The 16699-nt window shown below is 41.4% G+C and overlaps 1 protein-coding gene across 24 annotated transcripts in view; it reads left to right on the top strand.

Moving 5' to 3' along the window:
• Nucleotides 1-844: 844 nt before the first annotated feature.
• TRIM9 (tripartite motif containing 9) overlaps nt 845-16699 on the top strand; it is a 105260-nt gene continuing 89405 nt past the window's right edge. For 22 of the 24 annotated variants that reach the window (XR_011232346.1, XR_011232340.1, XR_011232370.1 and 19 more), the window contains exon 1: nt 845-1862. Coding sequence is in view for 21 of the 24 variants with exons in the window: in XM_069464881.1 (XP_069320982.1) it covers nt 1041-1862 (822 nt within the window). In the remaining 3 variants the exon portion in view is untranslated. The remainder of the gene's footprint in view (nt 1863-16699) is intronic. The other 2 variants (XM_069464872.1, XM_069464882.1) reach the window with 1 other exon arrangement.

The raw sequence follows: 16699 nt of genomic DNA, 5'->3' as shown, positions 1-16699 counted from the left end.
AGGAGGAGGCAGAGGGACAGAAGCACGTTCACACCAAAGCCTAGACGCCTCTGGGCCCAGCTTGAATTTAAAGCGTGAAATGAAGGGGGCGTAGATTTTGACTAATGCTGAGCCTTTACATCAGTTACCTAGTTAAATCTCATGGCAACACTAGGAAATCGATATTATTAATCCTCTTTTAGAAAGGAGGGACTGAGGGTGCAAAGCAGAGAGTCTTGTCACGACTCAGCAGCGCCGTCAGATTCCCGGGATCGGGGGCGGCGGGCCAGGGGACGGCTTCAGCGGCTTTCTGGAGGTGGGAGAAGCCCAAGTGCGGCACAGAAACTCAGGTCTGGGTGAGGCGCCTGCCGAGGCTGCCAGCAACGGAAGAAGGGGCGTCCTGCGCGCTGCGCAGCAGCAGCCGATGGTAGGTGGGCGCGGAGATCAGAGCTGTAAGCCAAACGCAAATGTTGCCGAGAAGCCCCAGCCCCCTCCGCCAGCCCACTCGCCGCAGGGAGGGGTTTCTCACGCCCCCTGCTCCTGGGTGACTGCACCGGAGGTCGGAAGGAAGTGGGGCGAAGGATGAGTCATCCCGCCTAATTCCTCCTTCCCGGTCCCCTAGCCTCCGCACGCCAGCCCCCTCCCGAGATCATGCAGCCGGGAGCAAAGACACCCCTCAACCCCAGACGCCAGCAAACCCCCTGTGGCCTGCGGAGGAGAGAAGACGGACAGGGCGTTTGGCCAATAAGAGCTTCGCTCTCTCGCCCGCCGCCCAATGGGCCGCGGCTCACGGGCTGGGGCGGGACTAGGAGGAGAGGAGGGGGCGGTCCTGAGCTGGCGCGCAGCTCGGCGACTCCGCGGCTCTCAGAGAGAGCGCCTCGCTGGGTGTCGGCGCCAAGACGACGCGGGAAGCCGCCACTACAGCAGCCGCCACCACAGCAGCCACCACAGCAGCCGCCGCTGCCGCTGGCCAAGGTGCTGGACAAGACAGACCCGTGGGCCAGCTCTCCAGCTCCGGCACCCGCTGCAGCCGCCGCTGCCTCGCTCCCCGACCGGTCCCCATGGAAGAGATGGAAGAGGAGTTAAAATGCCCCGTCTGTGGCTCCTTCTATCGGGAGCCCATCATCCTGCCCTGCTCTCACAATTTATGTCAGGCGTGCGCCCGCAACATCCTGGTGCAGACCCCGGAATCTGAGTCCCCTCAGAGCCGTCGGGCCTCGGGCTCTGGGGTCTCCGACTATGACTATCTGGACCTGGACAAGATGAGCCTGTACAGCGAGGCGGACAGCGGCTATGGCTCCTACGGGGGTTTCGCCAGCGCCCCCACTACCCCGTGCCAGAAGTCCCCCAACGGCGTCCGCGTGTTTCCCCCAGCTATGCCGCCACCCGCCACCCACCTGTCACCGGCCCTGGCCCCGATACCCCGCAACTCCTGTATCACCTGCCCCCAGTGCCACCGCAGTCTCATCTTGGATGACCGGGGGCTCCGCGGCTTCCCCAAGAACCGTGTCCTGGAAGGGGTGATTGACCGCTACCAGCAGAGCAAAGCCGCGGCCCTCAAGTGCCAGCTCTGCGAGAAGGTGCCCAAGGAGGCCACGGTCATGTGCGAACAGTGCGATGTCTTCTACTGCGATCCGTGCCGCCTGCGCTGCCACCCGCCACGGGGACCCCTAGCCAAGCACCGCCTGGTGCCCCCAGCTCAGGGCCGCGTGAGCCGGAGACTGAGCCCGCGGAAGGTCTCCACCTGCACAGACCACGAGCTGGAGAACCACAGCATGTACTGCGTGCAGTGCAAGATGCCCGTGTGCTACCAGTGTTTGGAGGAGGGCAAACATTCCAGCCACGAAGTCAAGGCTCTGGGAGCCATGTGGAAACTGCACAAGGTGAGTCCTAAGAAGACCCACTCCTAAGTCCCTGCGCCTCCGATGCTCTCTGGTTTGGCCGCAGACAGTCTCCTCTTTTGCGCACAGCGCATCCCAGCGGGGGCGCAATGCAGGTGCCTTCGATGTTTACCTCCCGGGTCTGGTGCATTGCAGGAGGCGTGAGGGGATCGTAAAACGGCTCACAGGGGAGTTGAATGTCCCTAGAGAGTTGTTGCAGGGATGCCTTAAGAGCGAGTCTACCGGGACGCACTGCCTGCGAGCCGGGTGCAGGGCGCCCCCTCTCCGCGGAGGGTCTGCAGCCTGTGGCCACAGTCAGTGTAAGGAAAGCCCTGCGTAGCTAGGCACAGCCGTGTCAGTGCCCAGGGCCGCTAGGCACGGTCCAGGGCAAGGTGGGCTGTGAGCCCCCGGGCAGGGTATGGTGTGGGGGCGGTGGGGTCTCACTGACAGCAGGAGGCTGTAGTTGCTGGATAGGCGGGAGCTGTGTGGCACCGCGGGGGCGGGGGAGACGCAGCGGGCGGAATGCTGATGAGCGCGCGCTGGGTCAGATGTGTCTCTCCAGCTGAAGGCAACGCGCTGTCCGGGTGCCCACCGCTTAGGAAGCAGAGAGGAGAGGGGAGCCTACAGTTGCCATAGCAATGTGGTGTGCAGGCTCGGGCCCTGACCCTCCTGGGAGGGGGACCTGGGATTGGTGTGCCAAGGACCGAGTTTTCTGCGCGGTCGCGGCCTGAAAGTCAGGCGGATGTCTCCCTGGGAAACCCCCTTCTTCCAACTACCACACGCCGCGCCTCCAGGATTCAACCCTTTTCCTCTTTCAGTAGTTGTATGTGCAAACTTTGGGACACCTGTTACCATATTTATCTTTCTGGTCTCTTTCGATGATGCTTCCACCATGGCTATTTAAGAAGAGAAGAGTGCTTTACATGTCAGGTTGTGCCATTCCTCTGCTGAGAACCCTCCAGTGATTCCCTATGCTTCTCAGACAGTCGGTAGAATAGCAGGACCTACATGGCCTGTTCCGGTTTGGCCTCCTCCCACTCACTCCCTCTGCTCCAGCCACACTGTGCCTTTTGCTGTTCTTCAGCCAACACCACGTACCTTTCCACCCCAGGGCCTTTGCATTTGGTGCCTCCTCAGCCTGAGACTCTCCTTCCCCAGTCCCCTGGATCAGAATGGCTCACTCACTTGCCTCCTTCAGGTCTTTGCTCAGATGTCACCTTTGCAGTGCCACCCACCTAGACAGACACCCCCCACTTCCCTCCCAGCTTTATTTTTCTCAGTAATACTTCTTATCACTATCTGGCATGCTGTATATTTTACTTATCATGTTATTTTTGTATTTTATCTATTGCTCCCCCTACAAATACACACACACTAGAAAATAAACCTCATGAGGAAAGAGATCTTTATAATATTATGCCTATACTGTTTAGAAGGGAGGAAAGCACTCCAGGAGAGGTGCATAAATTTGACTTTGACTTTTTAAATGATCCTTTTAGTTGGGGGTGTGGAGGGCACGATAGGGGTTCAGGATTATTGGAGGGAGGTTGTCTTTACATCACTGTGATGCATGCCCAAGAATGAGGTAGGACTGAAGAGGGTGTTCTTGCCTCAGCTGCGGCCCCACTGTGAGTTCACAGCATTCCTTCGAGAATAGAAAGGCTACCCTTTGAGTGTGGCCAACCCTGAGGTTAAGGCTGAAACACTGATATTTTATTTAGAGCCAGAAAAAAATAAAATGTCACCATTTGCAGCAATCAGTGGAGGTTTTCTCAGCTCCTTACCCAATTGATTGTGATCTATGTTTACAGTCATTGTATTCTCACATATAACCAATTAAACCATGTTTGTACTGATGGAAATTGCATTTAGCACAAATTTGAACCCACTAGGCACACACCACTGTTTTTAAAACACTTTCAGCTTTTAAAAATGACATTTACTTTTGAAAGTTTTCAAAACTTTAGTTCACAGACAATTTTTTTCTTCATATTATGATTTCACTCTTAAATTGCTAACTGTAGCCTATGTTGAATTGCCCTAAAAGTATCATTGGAACTAGGAAATTAACCACCCTGTCTGGAAAAAGAATTTAGAGCCACAAGCTAATTAGCATGGTCAAACCACAGCTTTATTTTTCTGTGAAGAAAAGCCAATACTTGATCCATTAAGACCAAAAAGAACCTTTAAATCTCTGTCAAGCCCCACGTAGATTTGAAATGTTAAACCATTTGTTTTATTGGTAATAGAAGTTGTTGAGTACACACTGTGGTGCTGACTGGGTTAAAATCTGGATATCTCTGCTAAAGAAGAATACTGTTAAAACCCTTGAGACATAAGATAAATAGGCTAAAAGACCATCTATTCTCTGACTTTCTGCACATTTTTTTCAAAACAGTAAGTTGGCATATTTTTGTTCAGTCAATATAAGGATTATTAAACTACCAAGAATAAGTAAGGCAGAAGGATGACAGATTTTAGCATTCATTTGTCATCTGTTAGATGAACAACAAACATTACTCCCCCATCTTATTTCCTTAATAAGAAAGTTAATGTGTTACTGCTAATTTTCTCATATAGTCTGTGTTTTAGTTAATGATACCACTATCTCCATAAAAGCTCTTGGGCTGGAATTTCTATGTCCTTCAAAAACCAGTGAGCAAAGAATTAAACTAAGCATGTCTCCCAAAGTTGGGCAGTTAGTTATCAACACAGGTTATTACTAGACCTGAATAGTTTTCATTCATATTCTACCATATTAGTCATTTCTACTAAGAATATCCTGTGAATAAGTATTTCCCACAGGCATATGTCATCATCTTACACATTCAAGACAAAATGGCTGAAGTTTATTTTTTAAGTGGTTTTAAAAACAACTGGTTGAAATTCATTAGTTGTCAATTGACCAAATTAAAATGTTTTTCAGATATTTGTGGCCTCCAAGATCCGTAAAAAATAACATTACGTGAAGTGGTCTTATGAGTCAAATATCTGGTAGCAGTTTTTATTTAGTATCATCACTGGCTATAGTCCTTTATTCAACTTAGGTTGGTAAAATAATTGCAATGCAAAAAAATGATTTTATAGACAATTTAAAATGGGCAATTGGAGCCACTGTTATTTCTTTTTAATTTTAAGCAGTTCACATTCCTAAATCCTAACATTATCCTTGAATTCCTGATGTGTTTTACCAATCACTGAATCAGTAATATATTTGTAACCATTCTTTTGTGTTTGTGCTAATGAGCAAAGATATTCTTTTCCTTTCTATCCTAAACACTATTCATTCTGAATCTTGTATCAAATGTTATTTCTCTCTTATCTTTTTTTTTTAATGGAGATTTGCAATTTAAATAACATCTTTAAAAAATTGTCAGTTTATATAGTTTTATTTCCAAAGTATTCTGGAAAAAATATCTGCTTAGCTTTTATGGTGGCATCTCATTAAATACTTGTGTAGCGAAATGTGTTATATAATGCTACTAAAATGATATTCAGTTGACCATATATCAGCAGTAAATGCATTATAATTTATATGTTCCTGTGGTAAATGTAACAGGTAGCATATGTTCATGTTTTAAAATTTCTTTTACTTCTGGTACAATGAAAACATTCTGTGTGCAATGTAAACATTTTTACAGATTTTAAAGAGAATGTTACAGAGAAGACAGTTGTTCCTCTTTGTACTAAGGTGTAATGGAAAGAACTAGGGGTCAGGAGATCCAGGTTCCAGAACTGATGCTGCCACTTACTTGCAGGAGACTTTGAGCAAGTCTCAGAACCTCTGTGTGCTTCCCACCCACAAGGATGTAAAGGAGTTAAAACAGTATCTGTGAAAGGATTTTGAGAAAATAATGTTTATAATTTACTAATTTCAGTTTGGCACAACTATAAACCATTTGTGTAAAATAGAAGTCAGTGTCTCACTGGTCAACAATTACTGCATAAAAACCTCACCTCCCAATTTAGGGTACTTTGCTTCTTCCTTTCAGAGCGTAGAGTGTAGTCCAAGACTACTCTGGAAGGTGGCCTAAAAGAGGGAGCCACATCCTCATGGGTCCAGAGAGAATACTCAGTTGAGTTAAGCTCAAGAAATAAGAATACTACACAAAAGTTTATGTATTAAGCAATAGCATTTTGTTTTTCCATAACAAAGCTAAAATGATAGCTGATATGACTCAGTTTTTTTCAGATTGTCCAATAAAGATATTGTTACCACTCTGAAGTATTAGAAATTGTTTTTCCTGTATATGCTATGAAAAGATGTTATTAATTGGGATTTCAGGTCAAATCACAGTTTGCATACAGTAAGAGAAAATTATACAGCCATCTGTTATTGGGTACTATGAATAATGTCCAGGCAAAAAATTGTCCTTACCATCAGTACAGTAAATTGCACTTCCCTCACCTAAACAAGTTAATGGACTTTTCAAAGTGTGTATATGCCTATAAATTAAGGTTGGCATAGGGGAGGGTAGAACCCATTGTGTAATAAATGTTTAAGACAAAATAGTTCTAGATAAATATCATTTTTTTATCAGTTTTAGCAGGGATTGTTGGTTATACAGGCCAGAAACCCACTTAGGTAGTCTCAGAGGATTTCATGGGAATTGAAATAAAATCAACTCACAAGGAGAGTGGAACTGGAAAGCTAGAAACTAAGTTCACTATCTATATTAGTCAGCTTGGACTAAGTTTTCTGCCCTAACAAACAATCTTTAAATCTCAGTGAATTACAACAACAGCATCTAATTTCTTACCCATGTCTATGTCCACTGAGAGTCCTTTTTCTTTCTTTAGCTAGTTTGCCTTTGTTTCCTGCCACTTTCAACAGAGAAGTCCTTGCTTGCAAAAGCACATAAATTAACACATATAAACGTTTGTCTTTGACAATTCTCATTCTTATTAATTCTAGATATTGTCTTTAGAATACTATGCTTAGAAGGCTGAATTCTTGGCTGGGCATGGTGGCTCACACCTGTAGTCCCAGCACTTTGGGAGGTTGAGGTGGGAGGATTGCTTGAGGCCAGGAGTTTGAGACCAGCTTGGATAACATAGCAATACCCCATCTCTACAAAAAATAAAAAATTAGCTGGGCATGGCCAGTGCACACCTATGGTCCTAGCTGTTTGGGAAACTGAGGCACGAGGATCACCTAGGAGGTTGAGGCTGTAGTGAGCTTTGATTGTACTGCTGCACTCACTCCAGCCTGAGTAGCAGAGTGAGACCCTGTCTCAAAAAAGAAAAAAAAGGTTGCATTCTGATGCCATAAATACAAATGGAGAGGCAGTTTTGATTCAATGAAGCAGAAATCATAGAATATTTAATGTTGTCTACCCATTCAGTATGGGTAGACAGCCTTTACTAGCCTCTTGGCTGGTTTCTTCAACCATATTTATTGTGAGGCTGCTTACAAAGAGGCCTAAGGGCATTTTTTAAAAACCAACTCTAAATTACTCATATATGGTAAAGGCACTTTTAAGAGTATTGGACCAGACAGGGATGCAGTGAAGACACTTTTAAGAGCATTAGACTGGACAGGGAGATTCTGAAATCAAACTGCTGCCAAGAATCAATTTTGTTGTTTTCAAAGGCAAGAAACCTCTGAAGATATGTATGAGAAATCCAGAATTCATTTTTTTTTGACTCATACTTTAGATCAGAATTTCTCAAACTGTGTCCCCACAAATTGTCCATAGTTAAATATGTTTGAGACTCTCCACTCTAAGGACACTCCTGAAAGTTCACATTGTACGTTATTATATCAATATACTGATACCTACAGCAAAGAAAGCTACTTGATTCAACCTAGCATTTTCCAAACTTAGTCAACTTTGGAAATTCTTTTTGAGTGCCACACAGCTTTGGGGAACACTAGTCCAGGCAATGATTAATGAATAAGTTAGCAAGGAGTTAATTGTTATTAATTTCTTATCTATGCAGAGTAAAATACCCTAAAATTCCAGCTGGTGGGCGAATGTCTGCGGTAAGCCTATCCTTAAATCTTATGTTAATTCTTAAAGCAAATTTATGTTATTCTTTAAACATTGAAGTTAAAGATGTAAAAACAGTTAACATAAGTTTTGTAGTATTTATAGATACGGACTTGAACACATGTTGCCTCCCTTTCTATTACAGGTAATTTAACTCTGAAAAATGATTTTAGGCATGAGGAATACTAATGTAATATAATTTTTAAAAAACTACTTTGATCTACTTTTGACTACATTTAGGCTTTGCATACGTGATGCCAAATGAGTGGTTTAATTGAGTTTTTCATTAAACTGTGGTAGATAGAAATAGATTGTTTTAAAAATACTTTTGATAAAGCAAAAAAAGACAAAATGTTACAATTCTAGCCTTGCTCCTAAGACAACATAGCACAACAGTTTGTGAAAGTTAAATGAGTAGTACTTTGCCTATTACATTCCAGGCTTTGCTAATATTTTCATATTGACATTTGGGGTCAGTTTCTTTATTTTTTATTTCTTTTTTCTATTCCATAAAATAATGCCTGTCTCCAGTTTCTAACCTTAGGAGAAGAGTTATCTATAAAAGGGCCACTGGCAGTACATCCAGACTACCATAGACCAGATCTAGGTTTTGTCAGCAGCATATCTAATTCATCCTAGGAGGCATCTCAAAGCCAGAAACACTTCCCTAGGGTGTTCTTACCGCAGTTTCATCCCCAACCCTAAACTCAACCCCTGCCCTAAACTGAGAAATATCTCCAAGTGAGAGTACTCAGGAAAACTCAAGCAAAATGCATTTGACAACAGTTATTCCCTGTTTACTCATCTGCATTAGGAAAATCACCACAACATCATTTGACTTTTGTTTGTCCCGGGCTTTGCCATCTTTTTAACTTTCCTGCTTTCAAGTACAAGCATGGTGGCCATAGGTCTAGTCGCAATCCCATCTACCTTCTCCTTGACACCATCTGGCCTTCCAGCTTCCCCACTGAGCTCCTCCTTCTCTCCATGTCCACCCGGCTTGCCCACTACCATTTTCTTAATCCAGACCTTCAGATCACCCGACTAACTTGCCAAGCCCGGCTCCAATGAGCCAGCCTCGCCGGCCTCCGACCAGTCCAGGCTGCTGACCAACCAAGAACCGGAGGCCGCTTCCCCGACAGGAGTCTCAACCTGCACCAGCAGCATCCCTCACCCCAGCTGGGTTTCATCACAGGCGTTCTTGGGCTTTTTAACTGTAGAGAGGGAGTTTTCTTCATTTTGACTGATTCATTTTAAGCTGAAGAAGGAAGAAAACTTTTCTAGAGTTTCTAGTCATGAATAAATAAACATCATTGACTTCTCTCTCCTCCTCAACATGCCTGTTTCTAGAAACTCATCCACTCCATGGTTTCCACTCCTCATGTACCTGATTGTCCGAAACAAATCTGGTCATCTCAGTCGCCTCAGTCGATTGATCCAAACTGTCCTTCCAGCCCTGTCTTCTATACACCTCACCCCCCTCCATAGCTCCCAAACCTGTGTTCTCACACTGAACATCCTCCCACTGTATTATAATTACTTATGCTAGGATCTTCCACTGGACCCTAATAACTCAATGTCATAGACTTTTTCTTAAATATCTTCTTTTTACCCCATTTCTGGACTTAGTAAAGGTTAGATAAAGGTTGGTTTAATAAAGAAAATAATCAATAAGAGGAAAATTAATAATTAGCAATATAGCCCAATATTTTAGATTTCTCATATTAGCCTGACAGTAATCATTACATTTGAAAAGCTGTATTTCATGCTTTTTGCTAAAGTATACTGAGCACTTACTGTGTGGCAGACACTGTTCTAAGCTCTTCACAGCATTTTCTCATTTAATCTTTATAACTCACACATCTTCCTATGAGAAAACTGGGACACAGAAAGATTATAAAGTCACACCAGTTGTAAGTGGCAGCGCCAAGGATTGGAATCCAGGCTGTCTGACTCTGGAGCTCATGGTATTTAGCTGCCATTCTGTCCTACTTTCTTGATAAGACCAGGAAATATATGACCTATAAAGCACAGTTTTACGACCTTGTAAACTACAATGACTTAATAAATAGCTGGAGTCCTTTAATTCTCATGTATGAAAATTACTGATAAATTAAGATTCCTTTTTCTCCTAAGTTTCCTTGTGACAAAATAAATTTAAAGAAAATACAGGGCGGGAGGAAAGGAGAGACGAGTATGTTGAGTATTCCACAGACCAGATCATCAGCGGTGCAGGCCAGATGACCTTGTAAGGGGTCTATCCTGCCTCCCTGTTGGAACTAATGACAGGCAGTGAGCTTGTATCAGCTCAGCCATGGAGTCATTGTCCCACTTCTTACAAAATAATGCACCTTAAAATTTACACACAAAAATAACATAAAAGAATAAGTAGATTTTAAAAATAAAAATGGTACATAGATATTTTAAGTATCTTAATATTTCTGCAGATCTAAAACATTTATAAGTCCATTTTTGAAAACATAGAAGTATGTCTAGCTTGTAAGCAGGTGTATAGTCTTATGTTTACTTTCAGTTTTTTTCTTGTACCTTTTGCCTATGTGGTTTAAAGAAAATATGTACCCTCCAGTTTAAGAATGGATAGCTGGTCCACCTTTCACCATAAATAAAAAAGGAATATGTGAACTGGAAAAAGCTATAGTTTAAGAATGGATTTAGGCACTGCCAGATAACACAATTCCTCATAAACCTGGTACAGAAACAGAACTGCATGTTTTATACTAACAGCTCTGATCAAAGAAGAAACTGTTCCTTAAAGAGTTGGCTTTGGAAATAGAATACTAAACACTGTTCTTCTGTGTGGCGCTAGCCACGTTCTGTCAGGAGCTAGTACACACGGTACACATAGATGGTTAATTCCTATCTACTGCCGATTTATTCATGTGACACTGACCTTCCAGCTGGACAGCATCAGTTCAGCTTAATCGAGAGCTTGGTTCATCCCTCTTTACTCTTCACTTACAGCCTGCATTTTAAGAAGAAACTGACACCAAATTCTCATCACTCACCCCCATGTACCAGAAAAGCCTAAGGATAACACTCCTAACCTGCGCTGTGTATCGGTCATTATCAATTTTCTGAACAAAGCAGTTACAGAGGAGTAAATGAGAATATGGGGAATTAAACAGTTTCTACCTAAAACAGATCTTCATAACAGGCTTTGTGATTTTGTAGGGAGCAAAATCTTGGACGATCAAATATATACAGGCTCAACTCTAAGCACAACTCACCCAAAAAGCCAAATAAAAATGATTCTTTAACATAATCTACTTCTTTTGATTGTCTATACTTTAGTTTCTTTACATCAGCTGATTCAACTACAGATATGTATAATTCATTACCTCGTACTGCTGAAGACATTTATGCCATCACCAAGACACATCAATTCATGAAACCGATAAAATGGTGTTGCTTATAATTCCATCCTCCCTCCTGCCCCCTAGGAAATGTTATCCCAAGGGCATTAGTCGTATAAAATCAAATGTAAAATTGGAATTCCATGCAAGTCTTACATGACACAGATAAATCCATGGTGCTTTTAACAAGAAGTTACTATTGATTTTATTGACCATCAATCATCTAGCCAAGACTTAGCAAGGAAATATAAATAGCTTTCAGCAGGCAATCAATGCAGTGTGAAAAAGCATGTTGTTTACATGCTACTTTCTGCTATTATGTAAGTGAACATATCATTGGTGGAACTAAAACATTATTCAGTAATACTGAATACAGTAATAGAATTTTCTCCACTCTCTCCTCTTAGGACCAAGAAATATGGAATATAGGAACTTGTACGAGTACTGAATTTCCAGGCTGGCTTCACCAAGCTCAATAAGCAAGGATACAGAATATGACTACCATTGCCTCATGGTGACATATAGCACATGTACACCTACAGTGGGACATGGATTTCTGATTGCTCTGATCATTACACATTTTTTTAAAAATGTGGAAAATTTCGAATTGATAATAAGCTCCTGCTGTGTGGATACAAAACATATTACTAAACTTGGTGGTATTAATTGGCAAATTAGCACATGAATATTTCACATACATTTTTAAAAACCATCAAGCTAAAAAGAAAATTAATGCTTTAGCATTGAGGATAACTTCACTTCTTATTTACTTGACATTCATTGTTTGATATGATACTAACACAATATTTTGAGATTGCTGTTATTATTTCAGAGGGGTTAAGTGATTGCCTAGAATCACAGAGCTTGACAAAGGCAGGCTTGAACCTGTTTAACTCTCAAGCCCACACTCTTTTCCATTGCACCACACTAAATATTATTTTGGTTAAAATGTGTTTCACGGTGTCAAAAGTTCACATTTTTTGTAATTGAGCTCGTATTTATCCATTAATCAATCATTTTTCATTGAACCCAAAATCTAAAGCTCTCTGGCATCTCCACTTGGATGTACCACAGCTATTTCACACTCAGCACGCCCAGATCTGAATTCATCATCTCTCTCCATTTTGTAATGCACAGATTTCCTCCTCTTACATTTGAATAGGAACCAAAGAATACAAGCATCTTAACTCCACAGACTGGTAAAGAATGTTGATGCAAAGTATTTTAAAACTAATGATCTCAAATAAAATACTTAAAACCCACACATATTTCCAAACAATAGGCATTAGAAAACTAAACAAAGATTCACTTAATGAAGAAAAACATCAAGTCCTAGAATGTCAGAGAAGGAAGTGAGACTTCAAAGGAATCTTAGTAAAATTTTCTTTAATAATCTTTGACCACTTATTATATTCTAAGTACACAATGTTCTAGGCCCTGATCTAAGTAATTTCTATATATTAACTGATAGAATTGCCACAACAACTCTATAAAGCAGGTACTATTATTATCCTCATGTTACAGATGAGGAAACTAAGACTAAGAAACAAAGAAGCCCAAAGTCATAATTAATAAGTGCCAGAGACAAGTTTTCCCCTTAAAGAGTCAGAGACTCCAGGTTCTGTGCCTTAACCGCTATAACCACCATTATGATCAAATAATGTTCCATTATGTTGAACATACCACTTTTTGTTTATCCATTCATCAGTTGATAGACATTCTAGTTGCTTCCACTTTTGGGCTATTATGAAAAATGCTGCTATGACCATTCATTCATGTACAAGTTTTTTTGTGGTCATATGTTTTTAATTATCTTGAGTATTATGGTATAATAAAAAATATACTTGATCTTTTGTCCTTGGTTCCTGGCCCAGAGCTCCTACAATGCTTGGGATTTCCTGAGTGATAGAAGTGTCTTTTGACCAGACTAGAGTTTGTGCTAATGAGGCGACTCAGGATGGGTCCCCCAGATAGCTTTAGGGTGGGGAATGGTCACCAGAAAGACCAAAGGTGAGATTAGAGGGTTGGAACTTTCAGCCCTATCCCTTGACCTCTGACCAGAGAGGGGAGAAAGGCTGGAGATTGAGTTCTATAAAAACTTTTGAACAATAAGATTGAGAGAGCTTTCAGGTTAGTGAACACATGGAGGTGCTGGGAGGTGCCACACTCAGAAAAAGTATGGAAGCTCTACTCCTGCCCCCACACTTTGCCCTTTGAGTCTCTTCCATTTGGCTGTTCCCGAGTTGTATCCTCTATAATAAACCTGTAAAGAGCAAATAAAAAAAAGTAAAATGTTTTTCTGAGTTCTATGAGTCATTCTAGCAAATGAACCTGAGAAGGGCTTCCCCACACCCCAACGAAGTTATAATCAAGTCAGACAGAAGTGCAGGTGGCCTGGGGACCAGAAACTTGCAACTGGCATCTGAAATGAGGGCTGTCTTGTAGGAATCATCCCTTAAACCTGTGGCGTCTTAACTCCAGGTAGTTTGTGTCAGAATAGAATTGAATTATAGGACACCTGCTGGTGTCAGAGAATTGGAGAATCACTGACATATATACCTAGGAGTGGAGTTGTTGAGTCATATGCTAACTCCATGTGTAACATTTTGAAGAACTGTCTGTTTTCCAAAGATGCTGCACCATATTACACTCCCACCAGTAAAGGATTCCAATTTCTCCCTGTCCTTACCAATACTTGTTATTGTCTGTCTTTTTGATTATAGCCATTCTAGTGGATATGAAGTGATGTCTCATTGTGGTTTTAATTTGCATTTCCCTAATGACTAGTGATGTTGAGAATCTTTTCATGTGCTTTATTGGCTGTTTTATGTCTTTTTTTTTTTTTAAGAGAAATGTCTATTCATATCCATTGCCCATTTTTAATTGGGTTATTTGTCATTTATTGTTGAGTTGTAAGAGTTCTTTATATATGCTGGATACTTACTCACTTTTAAAATGGAAGAGATGGAGATGTGAGCCTCTCATCTCTCAGACACTCACAATGGGAAAAAAAGCAGACACAGAGATGAGTGTAAGGAGAAAGTTACCAGGACTGGCACATCAGGACCTACTGAAAATTCCTTACCCAATTATCCCTAATAAGCCAGTTCTGAGAAAGAGCTTGGGTAATGTCCATCTGGATTGGCTTTGACAAACAGGAAACATGGAAGAGTCCAAAAGCAGGAAGAGGAACTAATTTAATTTTCAAGGTCCCTGGATATGGCAGCTGTTCCTCCTCCTCCTTACCCCGAGTTCCACTTCTGACTTTGGTAATGGAGTTCACTTCAGTACAATACCATAAAGTTCCAGGGGTAAGGTTTCCCTTACTTAATATTTAACATTGTGGTATTCAAAAAAGTCACTTTAGGGTATCAAAAGGGTGGGGTTTTACCCTATATTTGGAAGTTATAAACTGATAGAATTGGGACACTGGATCTCAGAGATCATTTGTCCAGCCTTCTCCAAAGTCAGAAAAAGAAATCCCAGCGATGAAGGAAGGGGAAAGAACATAAATGTATTTATTACCACTGAACTGTATACTTAAAAATGGTAAAGATGGTAAAATATGTAAGTATGTTTTACCTCGATAAAAAAACATTTTAAAAAAAGAAAAATCCAAGACTGTTAAATTACCAAAGTCATACAGAACATATTATCAAAAAAATTGATTTTCTTTAGAATTTACATTAAGAATTATGAACATCCAAGGACCCATTTTTAGTTGTTTCTCCATGTATGTGTGTTGTATGCCTTTGTTCAATAAAGCTCAATTGAAAAACCTGTTCTCCCTTTGAGGGGTTTCCCGTGCCCTCAGACACCCATAATCACAGGCTTTTTTCTATATTCCATGTTTACAACTATCAAAGTTTATATTACCCTTGTTTACTCTTTTCAAGAGCATGAATATAGAAAAGAAAAAACTTGTAAATATTAATATTAGGTCTTGCTATGCCCCTCACACAGAAGGCACTACCTCGCTGCAGCATGGCTATGCCCTTGGTGTGGCTGTCTGGTTGGTGCCTGCCCTAGCAAAAAGCACAAAAGAAGTTTCTGGGCTGAGGCGAAATGCTCTTCTCACCATTCTTTTGCACTACTTGCTACTTTCTTGGCACCTTACTGACCACTAGCACTCTCCGATCCTCCCCTTTCCTCTCCCTGTGGTCTCCTGTGAATCCTCTGGTTTCTGTTTACCTCTCTGCAAGCCCAGCTTTGGTTCCACGGTATGTACTTTCCTTCCTGGTCATCTTCATGGCTTGTTCTGACCAGTGTGCATCCAGTCTGCTCATCCGGCTCTAGATCTTTGATCAGGAAGTCTCTCTGCCTAGCCCATCGGGTGTGTGCATCCTCTCCCTCCAGCCTGATGTTGGCTTTCCCACACTGGCTTCATTCCCACTGAAGGTCCCAGTGCTAACAGCTCCTCAAATCATACCTCGTGATACCTCGTAGTAGCTTTAAAGCTGGCACTGATCCCAACGGTAGATTATTGTAATGTACTTTGGCCAATAACCTGTAATGTTAAAATAAGATTACAGCATATACATCTGGGATGTATAAAAATGTACTCACATAACTCTTTTCTTTTGAAACATGCCATAAAGTGATTTAGCTAAATGTAAACACAGAAGCCATTGACATGTAGCCACCACAGAATGAACTATGACAGATATTTAGTAGAACCTGAAAGTTCTGCTTATGTAAGGTCGAAGGAAGTAAAGAATAATTTATAAATTTCATTTGCAAAACAGGGAAGGAATGAATTAGTAAGTAGGAGATTATTATCCAATTTGGAGGCTAGCCAAAGACCAGCCAATTACCCTCTTCTGAGTGAAACCAAATAGTTCAAGTATATTATATTATAATTTTGCTCCCTTAAGTCTTCTATTTACTTTTATGAGAACAAAGTCATCCATTTACCATTTACACTATTTAATTTGCATGTTATGATGGCTTTTGGGTTATTGTTGATTATAAGTTTTCTGAAACTCTGTATGAACAAAAGGTTATTGTGAAATAGCCATCAAAAATTAACCAAGATTATTTTTATTTTATTTTCAAAATAAATTTTATTGTGTATATTTGAGATTTACCACATGATGTTATGGGATACATATAGGTAGTAAAATGGTTACTACAGTGAAGCAAATGAACATGTCAATCATCTCACATATTTACTTTTTTGTGTGACAAGAGGCGCTAAAATCTACTTATTTAACAAAAATCTTTAATACAATTGTATTAACTACAGTCCTCAGGTTGTACATTAGATCTCTAGACTTGTTTGTCCTATATATATGCTACTTTGTATCATTTGATCTACATCTCCCCAGCACCTACCCACAGTAACCACTGCTTTATTCTCTGTCTCTGTATATTAGACTTTCTTTTTAGATTCCACATAAATGAGATCATGTAATATTTCTCTTTCTGTTCCTGGCTTATTTCACTTAGCATAATGTCCTCTAAGTCTATCCAT

The sequence above is a fragment of the Eulemur rufifrons genome, chromosome 2 (assembly GCF_041146395.1).
Source record: "Eulemur rufifrons isolate Redbay chromosome 2, OSU_ERuf_1, whole genome shotgun sequence".
Classification (NCBI taxonomy): Eukaryota; Metazoa; Chordata; class Mammalia; order Primates; family Lemuridae; genus Eulemur; species Eulemur rufifrons.
This window is presented reverse-complemented; position numbering and strand designations above follow the sequence as displayed.